At 36.1% G+C, this 16,194-nt stretch overlaps 1 protein-coding gene across 6 annotated transcripts in view; it reads right to left on the bottom strand.

The window, feature by feature from the left end:
• Nucleotides 1–16,194, bottom strand: part of CCDC91 (coiled-coil domain containing 91) — a 165,617-nt gene that overhangs the window by 34,014 nt on the left and 115,409 nt on the right. For all 6 annotated transcript variants that reach the window (XM_076344980.1, XM_076345026.1, XM_076345018.1 and 3 more), the window contains one exon: nt 5,590–5,703. In XM_076344980.1, the coding sequence (XP_076201095.1) occupies nt 5,590–5,703 (114 nt within the window). The remainder of the gene's footprint in view (nt 1–5,589; nt 5,704–16,194) is intronic.

The following is a 16,194-nucleotide window of genomic DNA, read 5'->3' as shown; positions in this document are numbered from 1 at the left end:
GGCCGAAACATGGCCTTTAGGAACGCCTTCATTACTTCAAAATAAGATTAAGAAGCACGTGAGATTAATATACTCCAATACTGATTTTATTTTATTCAGATACTACTTTCCTGTTATTTTACAATTTATTTCAAGCTTATTTCCTGTTGAGAAATCAAGTTACTCCTGTAAATCAGCTGGCTTGGCTTCTCTCAGACCAATGGATTTTGAAAATTCACCTTTACTACCTTATAACAATTGCTATCTTCCACTCTACAGCTTCATGGACTGGTGCATCTGGTGCAGGCTGCACCTCATTTTCTTCACATCTTGGATCAGCGAAAGGAGACAGAGCGTAACCAAACGACTAGGGCAAAGGTGTTGTCCAAACATTACTTTACACAGGAAGCTAACATACTTCTCTTGTTCTTCCACTCACATATATGGAATACTTTTAACATACCTCCAAAATGTCAGTGAATCTTGTAACTGCATTGCACACAGGAGCAAACACAAACATGAAAGTTCTTGCACTTTGGGACGAAGCTATGTTTATATTCACAAAATTCAGCGCTAGCAAACTGAAGCAGAGAGTGTTCAGTGAATGGGCCAAAGCCCCACATGAAGTCCATACAAACTGGAGCATGGATGGGCCTAGCCTGTCTTTATATTCCTAACAGAACATCATGTACCCATTAATCGTCTTTAACCAAAAGTATTACAAAAGCAATACAGTTCTACAGGTCAGTGGTAGGGCACTGCTATGCCTCTGTCTCATAGTCCAGGGATCACAGTTTGGGAATTGTAATACTAGGCCATAGTTTACATGCCATTAGACTCTACTGCTTGCCCTGATCTCCAGGTAATAAATACAAATATGAACGTATACACACACATACATGTAAGAGCCTACATACAGGCACGCACATATATGCTACCGTATCAGCATGACGTTTTAGCAAAACAAAACTGCTAACCCTTAAAAAAACCCTAGAGCTGTTTCACCTAATAACAGGGAACCCCTACACATACATTCAGTATAAAAACAAACACTAGCATTTTTAAAGAATTAATGCAAAAAGCTGGTAAATGCTTCCCAGTCCAATCAGTAACACAGGCACCGTGAACCTCAATGGCTGTCCTATGTGATTTATTGTATCTTGGGGCACTTAATGTGCTGGGGCCTGTCACAGTACTGGCTGTTTTCAGAGCAGTCAGATGGCCAAAGACCACAATGCAGGGCCAGAGATTATAGGATTATGAACATCAGGCAACAAAAGACAATACCAACAAATGAGTTAGTGAATCTTGAGCTTACATCAAAATGGATAGACTTTGGATACTCACGGACAAGTGCTTCCTTACTCTTTACTCAACTCACTCTAACCAAACTGAAAGATTTTGCTTCCCTCTACACCCAAGTCTCATGGATATAGGTGACACACAATACTGCGCTGTATCCATGCACTGGATACAAACCAAGAGTAACAACATCTATTTTTAAGACAAAAGTGAAAGTAGCACCTTGCCATTTAATCGTACTTCAGCGCCTATCTCCTTTTTACCTGTGTGCTACACTTCACCTCGCTCCCCTCATTTCCCACCCCACTAGCAGGAAGGTAAAGCATTGTTTTGCCTTCCTGATACTTACACGCAAAAAAGGACATATGAATATGACAAGGTCAGATACACCTTCAGGCAATTAATAAAGATAATTTTCTGGACATGTTGTGGATGTACCTTTGCTGGAGAAAGCAAGTCTGGCTAAAAGGTATAGCAAGTGTATTCAAATTTGACTCAGAAGAGTTCTTCAAGGTGTTATGAATGTTTATATAAACCTCTACAAGTTTGATAGCTATGGAAGATGTCTTTGAACAGATATGACAGTCTTATTCTATTTCAGTTTTGAAGCATGCTTCGGAATGGTGGTGGTTATGAAATAATCATGAAATAATAAAGAGTCAAATTCCTGATTGAAATTTCCTTCACATCTTAGATATCTAGATTCTTAAGATGTTACCTGCAGCAACATAAAAAACATTTTTCTAGTATAAAATTCTTCATTTAATATAGAACAGAGAAAATAAAACTAAGATTGAAGTACATAAGTTGAACTGTTGCCAATATAGTGCTATATATCTTTAAAAACTTGGGATTATATTTGAAGTATGAAAAAGGCATAACCACAATGTATTGCCCGTCTTCCATTTTTTGTGTGAAAAATATATGTTGCCATCACAGTTTCACTTTTTTTTGCTTTCGTTTGCAGTGTCCTTTAATCAAAGGTGAAGAATTGCCAACAAATTCTCCACTAGCTTTAGAGACTTTGTTTGGCTTGAATACAGAGCAAGTTACATTTGTTCTTGTCTTATGTTGGGCATTTTAGCATGATGATATTGTTCCATTGCTTTCCACTTCCTTCTCTTAATTTTGATCTTACCAACCTCTCATTTTTATTACTTAAAAAAAAATGCATTGAAGTTTGCTTGTTTGCGCATGAGAAAATATGAACAGAGAGACTATAAATCACTTTTTGTTTCACTCATACTGAATATGACTCATTTGTAGGTAACAATGTCAAACGTGTAAAACTACTTAGTTTAACTGAGTTATTTATCTGTGAAAGGCTTTGAAATATGGTGGATCTATAAACACTATATAAAATTTTATGCATATGACATCAAATTATTTAGACAAGAATTTTATCAAAGGCAGGGCATTTAGTTTCCTCAGCTCTAAAGAACTCCCATTGAAAGATTACTGATCAGGAAAGAAAAGGGTTGAAAAGTGCTGTGTAAGGACAAAGGAACATCAATTACTTGCTTTTTGCTGAGTAAATTTCTACTCATTCAAATAATCCCATGCATATGTCCCATATACTAAGTGACTGTTAAACTGTACATAGGTTGCTGATATGCTGGATTCAGGGTTGGCAAGTTTCTGAACACTTAAATCGTATAGCATCTTGGCTCTCAAAAGTAACCACTATTTTAGCACTAGCATAGCTAGCATATAACTGAAGTCAGTTTTGGAACTGCAACAGGAGATTTCTACGGTTTACTTTCAATGTATATATTATGTTCACACAAATGATTTCTACAAATAATTATCAGATCAATCTATTTTTAAAAAGAAAGACATTCACAATCAATTCTTTCTAGCTCAAAGTAAATATTTACTATTATATATAGTACAGTATAATGCTGGACTACATTTATAATGTACTGCAAAACTTGTGGGATTGCCAGATCCAACTTTTATAAACTGTTATAGAAATTCTTCTAAGAATCCAAGTACAAATACAACTGTAAATGCTCATTAATATTTTAAAATATTCATAGCAAATACGTAACTGGCCAAATACGCAACTGATTTTCTTAAACTGATATCACAACTATTATACTTTTAGTAAAAGAAAACTTTAATAGAATAAATGACTAAGCAAGTTAACAAGCTACTTTGAAAACTGGTATATACTACATTTACCATGAGGGATGAAATGTACTTTGTACTATTACAAAATAATCTGGATATAAATCTGTTTATGAGTCTTTTCCTGAAGCACTTAACCACTGCTAACCACGTACAAATACTGTTGTGTCCATGTCCCGTGGTTTGAAGGATTCTACAACCTTATTTTCAAAACAATGATGAAACATATACGGTGTACACTACCTTTGCAAGTGTGTAACTGGGACTCTCCCTGCCACTCAAAGAAAAAAAAAACATCACTGAATCTCAGCCAGGAAAGCAAGGCATTTTCCCCTGAGTTCTTTCTAGGAATTCCTTCCATAAGCTGCTACTTTTTAGTATAGTCCATAAAGTATATTTATTACTCTGACAGGTGCATGGACCTTTGACCAAGGTCCATTTACTCTACCTCTTATGTAATGATATTAAAGCTGTTATGCCAAATGATTTGGAGTTAAAAACATCTTCCACTCTCAACTTAAATACAGACAGACTTTATAAATCTTATGCCAGAAAGAGCTAGCTGTCCTTACATATGATTTTTTTTTTCCCAAATGAATGGAAATGTGTCAATTGATCAATAAGGGAAAAAAGTTGACTGAAATACTTTGATATTCAAGAACCCTATGGAATGAATGGAAATGATGGTCCTACTAGATAAACAAAAGAGGATTTTGTTTCTTTGAAGATGATATTTCCATTGTTTCACTGATTTGTGAAAACGTCACAAGGACAAGACAGACTAACAGTAGTCAGACAATGCAATAATGACAATGAGCTCCAACTGTGTGTAGGTGGAAAGAAAATGGAAGAAAGTCTCTCTTCCTGATGCAAATGGAAATCTAAGAGATTAAGGACAGATGAGTTGCTATTGAAGTGCCTGCAGGAAATTACTGCCAATTCAAAATAGTGTGATCTAGCTGTCAACAGTGAGGAGTCTGCATTAGATGGACTAGCTGATCTGCACTAGCGGTCCTATTGACCAATTTATTTATGATACAAGTTATTTTAATAGTAGACCTATTTTCACTTTCCCCAGAGCTTATCCTTTGTAAATGACCAACTTCAGATATAAACAAGCTCAAACATCTTTATGGATCGTGTTTTCCCTGGACATCTGTTTAAATGTCTTTGCCAATAAGACCCATACTGCTAAATGTAACACTTCTCCATGCACAGCACAATGGAAGAGAGCTCATCCAATACTAATCTTAACTAGTATTAGAGTGAAACTTCTGAAGTTAAATCCTATTTCCCATAATACTATTCAGCCCATAAAAGCAGGGAATAGAAGAGGCCAAACACATTATTTCTACTTCCTTCTCAGGACAATATTACCAATTAGATTCAAGCTTAGTGATTTTGTTTATTAAGAATACAGAAATAACTGAATTTGATCTCGGGCTGCTACCGCCATATGAAAGAGGTTTTTTAATTTTTTTTTTTGTTGTTTTTATTTTTATAAAGAACCTCAAAGGGGAGAAGTGTGTTAATTTTTTTCTCCTCCTACTGAAAGCGAATTAAACTGTCTTTTAAGTTACATTTTACTGTTTATGAACAACCATTAAACTGCAACTATATAGCATTAACAGCATACCTGAAACCAAATTTCAGAACATTACAACATTTCATAACAAGACCAGTGCACTGGCTATAAATCATGCTCAATAGAATACCAATATATTTTCAGGCTGTCATATAATATGGGTTGAGAGGAAAAGTTAATGACCTTTGTGTGCATGCAAAACTGCACAATAAAGTTCATTTGTGAACATAAAATAGCATCTGTTATTGATACAGAAATACTTTCAATGAACTGAACTCAGATCACCATTTGAATTTGATAGACTGCATTTATGCTCCATCTTTAAGTTACTGTAATAAGAAATACTGTAGAAATGGAATACATTGGTTGAAATATACTTTTCTGCTTTTTGGCTTGTGATGAACTTAAAATTCTACAAATACACATGAAGAAATACATCATAGTAACAGATTGTTTGAAAAAAGGAGTGACAAATCTGAAGACATAGCTCCCGATTCTATTTTCTTGTGCATTTTAAGACAGGTTTTAGGATTAATAAGCTTCACCAATTTCTCACTGCATGAAGTGAAACCCATTAGCCACTGTTAACTCACCCTTTTCTGCTCTTTAATATATTCCATCAGTTCCTCTCTTGTCCTTTTCACTGCTTCTTCGATTGCCTTTTCACTTCGTTTTTGCTCTTCCATTAAGGCTTCCTTGACCATTTCCTTTTTAAAAAGAAAACATGTAAGTGTAAATATTAAAAGTATTTCACAAACGTAATACAGGTCATCCCTTTCCTTCCTACTAAAATTTTATCTTGACCACATTCCTTTCTCAATGATAGTTATCCTAAATGTATGCAATATCTTTACAAAAATTTATGAATTCCGTACTTTGATCACTAAAGGGCCTAAAGAAGAATGAAATAATCACTTTAAAGCTGTGTTAATAGATACATAATGTTTCCCGAGAGCAGAAGAAAAGGAAGCAATACAGGTATTACATTCCAACAGAAGCAGGGATGTACTAGTTGCTATTAATAAAATAGAACAGAATAGAAAAGTTCCAGTTGGAAGGGACCTACAACAGTCATCTGGTCCAACTGCCTGAGCGTATCAGGGCTGACCAAAAGTTAAAGCAAATTATTAAGGGCATTGTCCAAACGCCTCTTAAACACTGACAGGCTTGGGGCATTGACCACCTCTCTAGGAAGCCTGTTCCAGTGTTTGACCACCCTCTCAGTAAAGAAATGTTTCCTAATGTTAAGTCTAAAGCTCCCCTGATGCAGCTTTGATCCATTCCCCCACGTCCTGTCACTGGATCCCAGGGAGAATAGATCAGTACCTCCCTCTCCACTTCCCCTCCTCAGGAAGCTGTAGAGAGCAGTGAGGTCGCCCCTCAGTCTCCTCTCCATACTGCATGGCTGTTCAGAACTTACATAAGGGCTGTTCAAACATCACAGTAACCAGAGTCCTAATGACAATGAATTTGTTTCCAAACCTTGGGAAATGCCAGGGTCATTCTGTACAGAGCAGTAAAATGCAACAATGGACACCCACTCCCCACGTTAGCATTACCCTACAACAAATCTGATTCAGTACTAGAAATGCATCACAGTAGAGAAACCAGGAACCACTTCTTAAAACATAGGATAGCTTAATTTATTTTTTTTTTTTATTTAATTATTCACAGGCTTTCAGGCTCTGGTAAAAATGACTGAGTCTACCTTGTACATACACTGGCAGGCTTAGAAGAAATCAATTACTTTGGTGCAGTACTTAAAGCATTTGATTTAAAGTATTCAGTTAAAGCACCATACTTATTTATATGTGAATAATGACTAACATAAGGAGAAATACATAACTTGACAATGTTTGTGAGATAGAATGACAAGCATTTTATTGCTTTGTTTACTAATTAAGAAACATTTGTCAACCTTTGTGACACCTGCTTTAAATACAGAATCTCAGAATGCTAACATGCATTCTTGGTGCTTTACAATTGTGTCGTCTTTGCAGAAGGTATTTTTGCAGGAACTCAATGGTTTTGAATGGATTTACTCTGGAGAACAGGTGGAATTCTAAGGTTTTGGAAGAAGATGATATTTATGAAGTTACATAATTCATCTGTACGTATGAGTGGTATTTTACCATATGCTATTAGTGTACAAAATGAAGAATACCACCACAGAATTGGACCAAACCCCATTTTTTTTAAAGACTCTTCAGTGGAAATGTTTCAACTGAAAAAGAAAGTGTTATTTCTTACCTTTAGCTATTTACTCCTTTTCAGCCAAAACTGAATAGTTTCTGCAAAACTATACTTTTGCTATCTTTATAACAGAAAAAGTCTAAAATCCCAAATTTGAAATGCGCAACTACGTAGTCCCCACTGTTCTGGAATACAGCAAATATGAAAACTGTAGTTGTGAAAAGTGATTATAATTTTTTTCTATTTTAATTCAGTTTACCAAAGAAAAATCCTGAGACAAAAGTCTCTCTCACTGCAGAACTCTGGCAAGACTAACGGAAATTTACATATTATAGAAATATGCTGTTCTTGTAATTACATTCTCATGCCAGCTTAATTTGTCAAACGGTCCCAAAATACTGTCCTGTATTAGAATGAAAAAAAATCCCATCATTTACCTCATTAAACTCTTAAAAGCAAATTCAAGAACTGATAAGGTGCTATATCTTAATATGTAAAAAAATTTACATCAATAAAATAATTACAATCAAAGTATGTTAACTTTTCTTGATGTAATGCTACTTGAAAGACTACATAAACAAAGGTCCAAATAAAAATACATTTAAATTCTACAAGTCTATTAAAAAAATGCAAGAAAACAGAAACCACTAGGAATACTTTTATGGAAGACCATTTTATTACACCAAGATTATAACAGAAAAAATGAAATTGGAAAGAATTCTTTTCCATTTACAATGGCAAGTTCCCAAAATTAAGAACAGTATTAATTCTCTGAAGAATATACAGTTACGGATAACAGTGAAAGCAAAGTTGTATAACATCCTGTTGAGGCAATAAGCAAAGCATACCGTAACTATGCTAGTTTTTACTCTTTGTTATCAATACTTATTTCAAGAGCAACAAGTTGACAAAAAAAGTTATTTTCTAACATTCTATATCCTTATTTGTTTTACCACAAGAAACAAAAGATTACTGATTACTTCTATACTATTAAATAAAGAAGTTGTCTTAACTTTTTACTGTCTTTTTTTTTTTCTTTGTCACATTCATAATACTTATAAAGTAAGAGTTGTATAATAAGGAGATCCAAGGGTCCTCTTAGCTTCCACAGAAATTCCAAAAAAGGGAAGATTTAAGAATTCAGCCAAGTCCCTCATTGTTTTTCAATGCCTCACTCTACAGCATAAATGTTAGTTTTTTCTATATATTCACAGCATCCAGCAGTTCAGAAAAATTTGAATAATCCTGAACCAGTGGATATTCCAAAATCCCAATATTTCAAAAAGCAAATACCTATTCCAAAAGGTAACAGGAATAGCTAGTATGTTGAACAGCTATTCCCAGTTCTTTAATCCCTGTGCTTTCTTTAGTCTTATATAGATTTTCTAATTACACAGTGGATGACTCAAAATTTGAGTGAGAACAATTGCCATACCACATAGTAAACAGAGCTTTACTTTAGTAAAGCCTTTGACACCATTTCCTACAGCGTTCTCCTGGAGAAACTGGCTGCTCATGGCTTGGACGGGCGTACTCTTTGCTGGGTAAAAAGCTGGCTGGATGGCTGGGCCCAAAGAGTTGTGGTGAATGGAGTTAAATGCAGTTGGCGGCCAGTCACAAGTGGTGCTCCCCAGGGCTCAGTATTGGGGCCAGTTCTCTTTAATACCTTTATCAATGATCTGGATGAGGGGACCGAGTGCACCCTCACTAAGTTTGCAGACGACACCAAGTTGGGCGGGAGTGCTGATCTGCTTGAGGGTAGGAAGGCTCTGCAGAGGGATCTGGACAGGTTGGATCGATGGGCTGAGGCCAAATGTATGAGGTTCAACAAGGCCAAGTGCTGGGTCCTGCACCTGGGTCAAAACAACCCCATGCAGCGCTACAGACTTGGGGAAGAGTGGCTGGAAAGCTGCCTGTCGGAAAAGGACCTGGTCAACAGCCGGCTGAATATGAGCCAGCAGTGTGCCCAGGTGGCCAAGAAAGCCAATAGAATCCTGGTTTGTATCAGAACTAGTGTGGCCAGCAGGAGTAGGGAAGTGAGTACTCGGCACTGGTGAGGCCGCACCTCAAATACTGTGTTCAGTTTTGGGCCCCTCACTACAAGAAAGACATTGAGGTGCTGGAGCATGTCCAGAGAAGAGCAACAAAGATGGTGAAGGGTCTGGAGCACAAGTCCTGTGAGGAGCAGCTGAGGGAACTGGGGTTGTTTAGCCTGGAGAAAAGGAGGCTGAGGGGAGACCTTCTTGCTCTCTACAACTACCTGAAAGGAGGTTGTAGTGAGGTGGGTGTCGGTCTCTTCTCCCAAGTAACAAGTGATAGGACGAGAGGAAATGGCCTCAAGTTGCGCCAGGGGAGGTTTAGATTGGATATTAGGAAAAAATTTATTCACCGAAAGGGTTGTCAAGCCCTGGAACAGGCTGCCCAGGGAAGTGGTTGAGTCACCATCCCTGGAGGTATTGAAAAGACGTGTAGACGTGGCACTCAGGGACATGGTTTAGTGGTGGACTTGGTAATGTTAGGTTAATGGTTGGACTCGATGATCTTTAAGGTCTTTTCCAACCTAAATGGTTCTATGATTCTATGACTCATCTACCACATTCTAGTTAACCAGAAGTAGTACTGATATATCTTCCAAATATATAAATATTTATTACTTCATAATAAAAAGTATTACAGGGAACATAATGCAACCGAAACTGAAATCTCACTATTTCAGATATATATCAACTATACTTACCATCTGAAAATTATCTCAACAGTCACAGTCTGCCATGACAATGGTAATTCAACAGAGAGATCATGTAGCCGTCAGACTGGACAATCTCATATGATTGCAGACAAAGACTTGTACTTTAGTGGGCTTCATCCCAACATTTGTATTTACCAGACTCCTGGTAATACTCCAGAACACTTCTTATTTTTGGCGATTAAACTTCACCAACCGTACTCTAGTATGAATCATATGGTTCTATTTCTCTGTGATTTGAATGTCTGTTTCTCAAATGAGTTTAAACATTATCCTGCTCGCTAAATTCAGGAGAAATGAAACAGTACAAGAAAACACACAGCTTTTTTCCCAGACCTATGTCTTAAAAAACAGACATTACAACTGCTAACAACACTACTGAACTGGCTGATTTAGTTTGCACTGTCCCTTACTTGCAGCTCACAATAAGCAAACAAACATCTGCGTAATAATGACAGACCACTCAAGACTATCAAAAGAGAGCTTTGCTGTGGTATCAGTGAACTGGGAAGAAAACTCTTTTATCCTTTCCATCCAGTTTTCAGAAGACTTCAAAGAGCAAACATCATACAACACCAGTCCCCTAGCCAACTCAGTCACGTATTTTTGCCCTGCCCTTCAAATTAATCAGTGATACTAGTTTTTCCTTCTAAGTCATAGAAAAGTAATCATTAAAATCAGCTCCGCAATGTGAATGACAGTATGAGACCAAGTAGGTGCCAATTCATGACCTAGCCTAAGAATCTTCACTCCTTCTGTATAACCTTTCACAAAGTGCTCTCCTCAAAGTTCTCAAAGTCACCATCTGTCATTGCTCTATTTCTGTCAGTAATTACAGTAAATTACCAACTGATATGAAGATTATCAAAATTCTGATATTACCTATTACTACTGTTTAACAAAGTCCTAGCTGCATGTACATCCTGTCAGCGTATGTGCTTACTTTTCCTTTATCTCTTTCATTGCTCTTTCCTGTTGCTATATCTACCTTTAGATTTTATCCTAATTTAGATTTTGGTTGCAAAGGTAAAAATTGGCCCTTATTTAATCTTCAGCTAAAAAGGGTACAGTATTATTTGAGGGTCTTAGCGTTATTTTAATAGGTTCAAGAAAATGGGAAAGCCCAGTTTCCCATAAGAAGCTGAGGAAGAACACTCGACAAATTGCACTTGAGGTGCAACTCTTTTTTTTTTTTTTAAATATCTGATCAGAGGCTGGAGTACTACATTATAGTCACAAAGTTAGCTTCTTTACAGGACTTTATATACATGTGCTTGACACCAGTTAGAAGATTAGGATACCTAATAAAAACTAAAATAAAGTTACTCAAGTACTTAATTGACAAATCATATTCAACCATATATTAGGAATCACAATCACGTAATCACAATATATTCTGCATGAAGACAGAAAGAAAAAACAGTGTACTGTTTTTATATCAGCGAACTGCAGTCAGTATTTTAAAAAAAAAAAAACAACAAAAAACCCCATATGATGGTTTGCAATTTTATAGGAAAATTCTTTTGTTTCCACACAAGGATCAGGTGGCAGTACTAAATTTTATCTAGGAAATGCAACCACAGACTGCAATGTTAGTGGTTTTTCAGAAAACAGTAACCCTCAAATTATAATGTCTGTGGTTACAAACTACTACAAACTACTTCTGAAGTCAGACATGGTTAAAGTCTGCATGCAGTGGCCTACTCCTTTTCCAGACTTTGCAAGCATATTAAAAATAAACTGATCTAAAGGCAGGGATCTCTTTCCACTCAGTGCTACTAACTTGTGTGCTTCCTCACACACTCAAGTTTATACAACATTTTTTTTAATGAAAAATGCTTTTCTGTGTCCTTATGGAGTCACCATGGTCTCCATAAACACTAGACACACTAATGTTTCTGCAAGAAGGTAGAAAAACAAGAAGAAAGTGAAACTGAAAATACTGGTTGGATATCTTCTTGAGAGAAATGTAAGCAAACTCTCCCACTGAAAGTTGAACAATATAGTAAAGCCAATAGAAATTGAAGATGTCCTTTGAAGAGCAAGTTCTTCTCCAGCACATTATGTGATCCTGTATTATCCATAGCCTATTCGGGTAGGAATCATGATATTGAGAAAACCCCCCAACAACTTCTTGTATGAATCCACAAGATACTGAACATGAACAGCAATGTTATGATAGTCCAAGCCTGTTGCTGAAAATATATCTTTTCTTCTTCCAAAGATTAACACTCTCCCACCCAATCAAAATCCTACAAAGTCTAACAAGGTTATTCCTGGAATTGCAATACCAGATATGCCATTTTGCTGGGTATTTCAGAAACACAGAATAAATGGAGTATTTCAAACTCTGCCTCCCCCATAGGATTCTGCAACCTATGTATAAGGTGAAACAAATAACAAATGGACAAAGAAAGACTGATAAACTGATACTATTTTATATTCCCTTAACTGGCAATACACTCAATGCTTTGTATATCATAGATGAGAAGAGTTTTGAGGATGTATTTAAGGAAATGAAATTAATATTATATGTCACGTGGAAATCCTCCCAAGTACAAAAGCATCATAAAAGAAGGGAAAGCGATGCCAATATCATGAATGTTTTATAGGTAGAAGTTGATCTCCTAGTAACAAATACTATAAATAGAGTGGATAATGATGAGAAAGAGACAAAAAGCAAACTGTGAAGCAGAGACAAAAAGCAGTTTATAGCCTATTTAACAAAAAGAGTGATGGAAAGCCCAAAGTAAAGGGCTGGAAAGTGATCATTATGGCAGTATTCTGAAAGGACAAACTATAATTGTCAGGACAGAAAAAAAAAAGATGCATTAATAAAAATACAGGAAAAGTGGGAGCTTGGATGGAGATTGTACCTATGTTGGTATATATGATATGTCATCTCTTACAGATATGATGCCTAAATGACCAGCAACATGTAAACAATTATATTTACAATTAGATCTGAAACAAAACCATGATACAGTCCAGATCAACAAGCAACATGGTTGGTGTTGAAGGTACCAGAAATATTTGGAGAGTGGGAAAGAAGAAAGGAAAAGACTAAGAGACCTATTGAACTTCAAGTGATAGTGATGCATTCATTAAGTGCTATCAAAGAGTTTTATCAGTGTTTTTAGTGTAGACAAAAATAGTGCTCAAAGTGGGCATGGAGGAAAAAGTGAGTTAGGCTTCCAATTCAATATGAGCCAAGAGGCAATCTTGCACAGAAAGCATAAAGCAACTATCTAAACCTAGGGAGGCAATAGTTCCGATTCCTGCTAAAGAAGCATATCATGGAGTACCACAGAAAACTACTGCCAAGCAGCTACCCAGTGGTATCTTGCCTCTCCACAACACAGGGGTTCCCAAACTAGCCTATCTCCTGCCCTGCCAAAATTACCAGATAGCCTGTTGCATCACACAGAAACAAGACGCAAGATCTGCAAGTTACAGGAGGCACAGATCATTGGAAAACACCTCTATCTTAAAAACAGTATGATTTCATAATAAAGTTGTAGGGAATATCATAATACTATGTAGCACATCACTTAAAGTGGTAGAAGAAATAGATTTTTGCACCATCATCATGGGAATAGCAGCTGAATGCATGTTTACACATAAGCAGTTCAGGAGAAAGTATATGTATGAAAGAGATGAACAGACAGGATGGAAAGAGATTACAGGAGATCAAATGAGAGAAGTTCTGCAAGGACAACCCTGAAAACTATTGTGTATAACAAATGAAGAAAATAAAGACAGATAAGTGGATTCACAATATGAAATTCATTCACAGATTTCAAAATCAGGAAAGGGGCACGCGCTTGCACTCAGTGTTCTCTACTTTTTTAAGGTAAGGAAACTGTGGTGCCAACAAACAAAATCCCATAGTTTTGACACCTAAAAAAGATATGTCAGGGAATCTATCTGCAAAAATAGTCTTACTGGACAATAAAAGGTAAGACAAATGTATAATCCCCATATATTTTCTTTTTTCCTCATTCTATCCTGCAAAATATTCATTATACACCTACTGATTTGACGCATGAGAAAAAAAGAAGTCTTTTTTTACAGATTATTGGGCTAAGAAAGGGCCATTCTACAGCTAATAAATCTGACTGAAAGACAGAGTGGGAAATAACTTTTTAGACAAACTTTTTTATTTATCAATACTTCCAACCTTCTCAAATACAGGGCAATGAGGAAAAATATTTAGACAAATAATAATTTTCAACATAAATTTAACAGTTAAGTTAAGCAATAGTAGAAAAGAAACAAAAGCCAGTTCTTTAAGTATACAGCCAATGCCTTCATGTTTTCACTTATATATCTTTTGTTCACTTACATATGACTAGGTGTGGAAATCCTTAAGGCATTCAATACAAAATTGATTCAGCCTTGCCAAAACTATCAACAGAAGCACTCCCTCAAGCAGGTGAGCATGAATACCAAAAAACTTTTAATAATGTAGCAGATAAGTAGCCATTAATTTTCTGGGATTAAGCACCATGTGTTCTAGATGTTTTGCTTTTACCTTCTAAGTAATGGCATATACTGCTACTCATGAACTCATGGAAAAACATTAAATATACTTTAAAGCTCATACAGTACAGAAGAATCAAAATTTTTTCAACTATTTAGATGTTTGCCAGTAAAATTACATTAATACATCCCAAGATAATAAATTATATATTTATTGTTCTGCAAAGAACACCACCACATGAACCCTCAGGAGTGTGAACATATTCAAGTGTCCTGAATGCTTAGAGATTGACCTAGCAAAGACTATTGGGAAGTTCACATTTTTTTTCCATAAGCCTTTTAGTTACCTTTCTTGCAAAAATATTTGTTCTTTGTATATCTCAGTGTATCTCAGTTGTGGCTTGGCTGAATGAAACACTGCAGCCTCAGTTTTCCTGAAATACTTTCCCATTGGTAAGATCATTTTGCCTCAATGCTTTTGCTCATGTCCAAGAGGAAGCAGAGTTTATGTTAGTTCTTTTAATAAATTAAAGGCCTTTTTTTTCTAATTATTTGCAGCCTTCAGAACACTTGAGTCTCTAATGTATCTGCTGTGCGGATTATGGCAATGATGAACTCAGGCTCTTTTTCCCTTGAGAATTAGGGTAAACTACAGTAGATTATACACAGTATTTTAAATTTAAGCTTTCAGGAAATGACAAGGGTGATTCTTTGCTTCGAGTGCTTTAGGAGAGTTATTAATTTCAAGCTATGACATGGACCTAAATTTCCAGGGCTTATCCTGCAGCTGCCAGCTTTCACTTTACTTTTAATGACTTTTCTTTAAAACGAAAATTGTGGTGTATAAATTCTCTTTAGCTTCTTTTGCTACTTCTCTACCCCCCCGCCCCGATTTCACCTCATTTATGTAATTGAGTATTTAGCTTTGTAAAATTATAACAACTACCATGCAGAGAGCTCTGTGCAAGGTAGCATTATAGCTATGGTAGCTACTGCTATAGCTAATCTGCATTGCCCACTAATTATAAATACCATATATTAACCTTCAGTTTTATCCAAAATTGTATGGATCTCATCATCCCCCATCCCCAAAGAATTTTTGGATTTTAGTTTTTTCAAAGAGTAAAAATAAGCTGAAAGAAGATGACAATGGGGAGCACTGCCCATTGTTTTTTCACTGAAGTTTATAGTTGTACCCCAGGAGCTTCACTGCAATTTTGAACTCTAGGGAAAAAGCTTCTGCTTCAGCCAAGTTACCTGTTATAGTTTCTCCTTATCTAGAGGGCAACCACTTCTTTATTCAAGTAAGTGTTCTAGAAAAAATATTCTAGTGGAAGAATTTCACCAAGCATTTCTCTCAACACTGACAACTACCAGACATATTAAACTCTCCTTGCAGGGAAGTTACCACTGTAAAAAATGCCATACAATGTATCAAAAATAATAAATAAAAAAAAATACTGGAGACATGCCAGGCTACATCTAGCCTGCTGAATATATGAGTTCCTCATCTATAATGACTTTTCAGTGTGTTGTAAAAGAATCATGAGGTTACTGTGCAAACGAACATTATCTTTTGATTAAAGACTACTCACTTTCAAGGAGAGCTTATTCTCCCCGATTTAAAATGCAAGTCCACCCTCCCCAAAACTAAGAATCCTCTTCTGAATTAAAAAAAAAAAGAAAGGATCTCTTTTATAAAAGCACTACCCACCTGGATAACACATGTATAAAGCCTGAAGATGCTGCCAGTCTCAACCAAAAGGAAAATCTTTTG

Source organism: Aptenodytes patagonicus, chromosome 1, assembly GCF_965638725.1.
Source record: "Aptenodytes patagonicus chromosome 1, bAptPat1.pri.cur, whole genome shotgun sequence".
Classification (NCBI taxonomy): domain Eukaryota; kingdom Metazoa; phylum Chordata; class Aves; order Sphenisciformes; family Spheniscidae; genus Aptenodytes; species Aptenodytes patagonicus.
The sequence above is the reverse complement of the archived record's forward strand: the minus strand, read 5'-3'. Positions and strand labels throughout refer to the sequence as shown.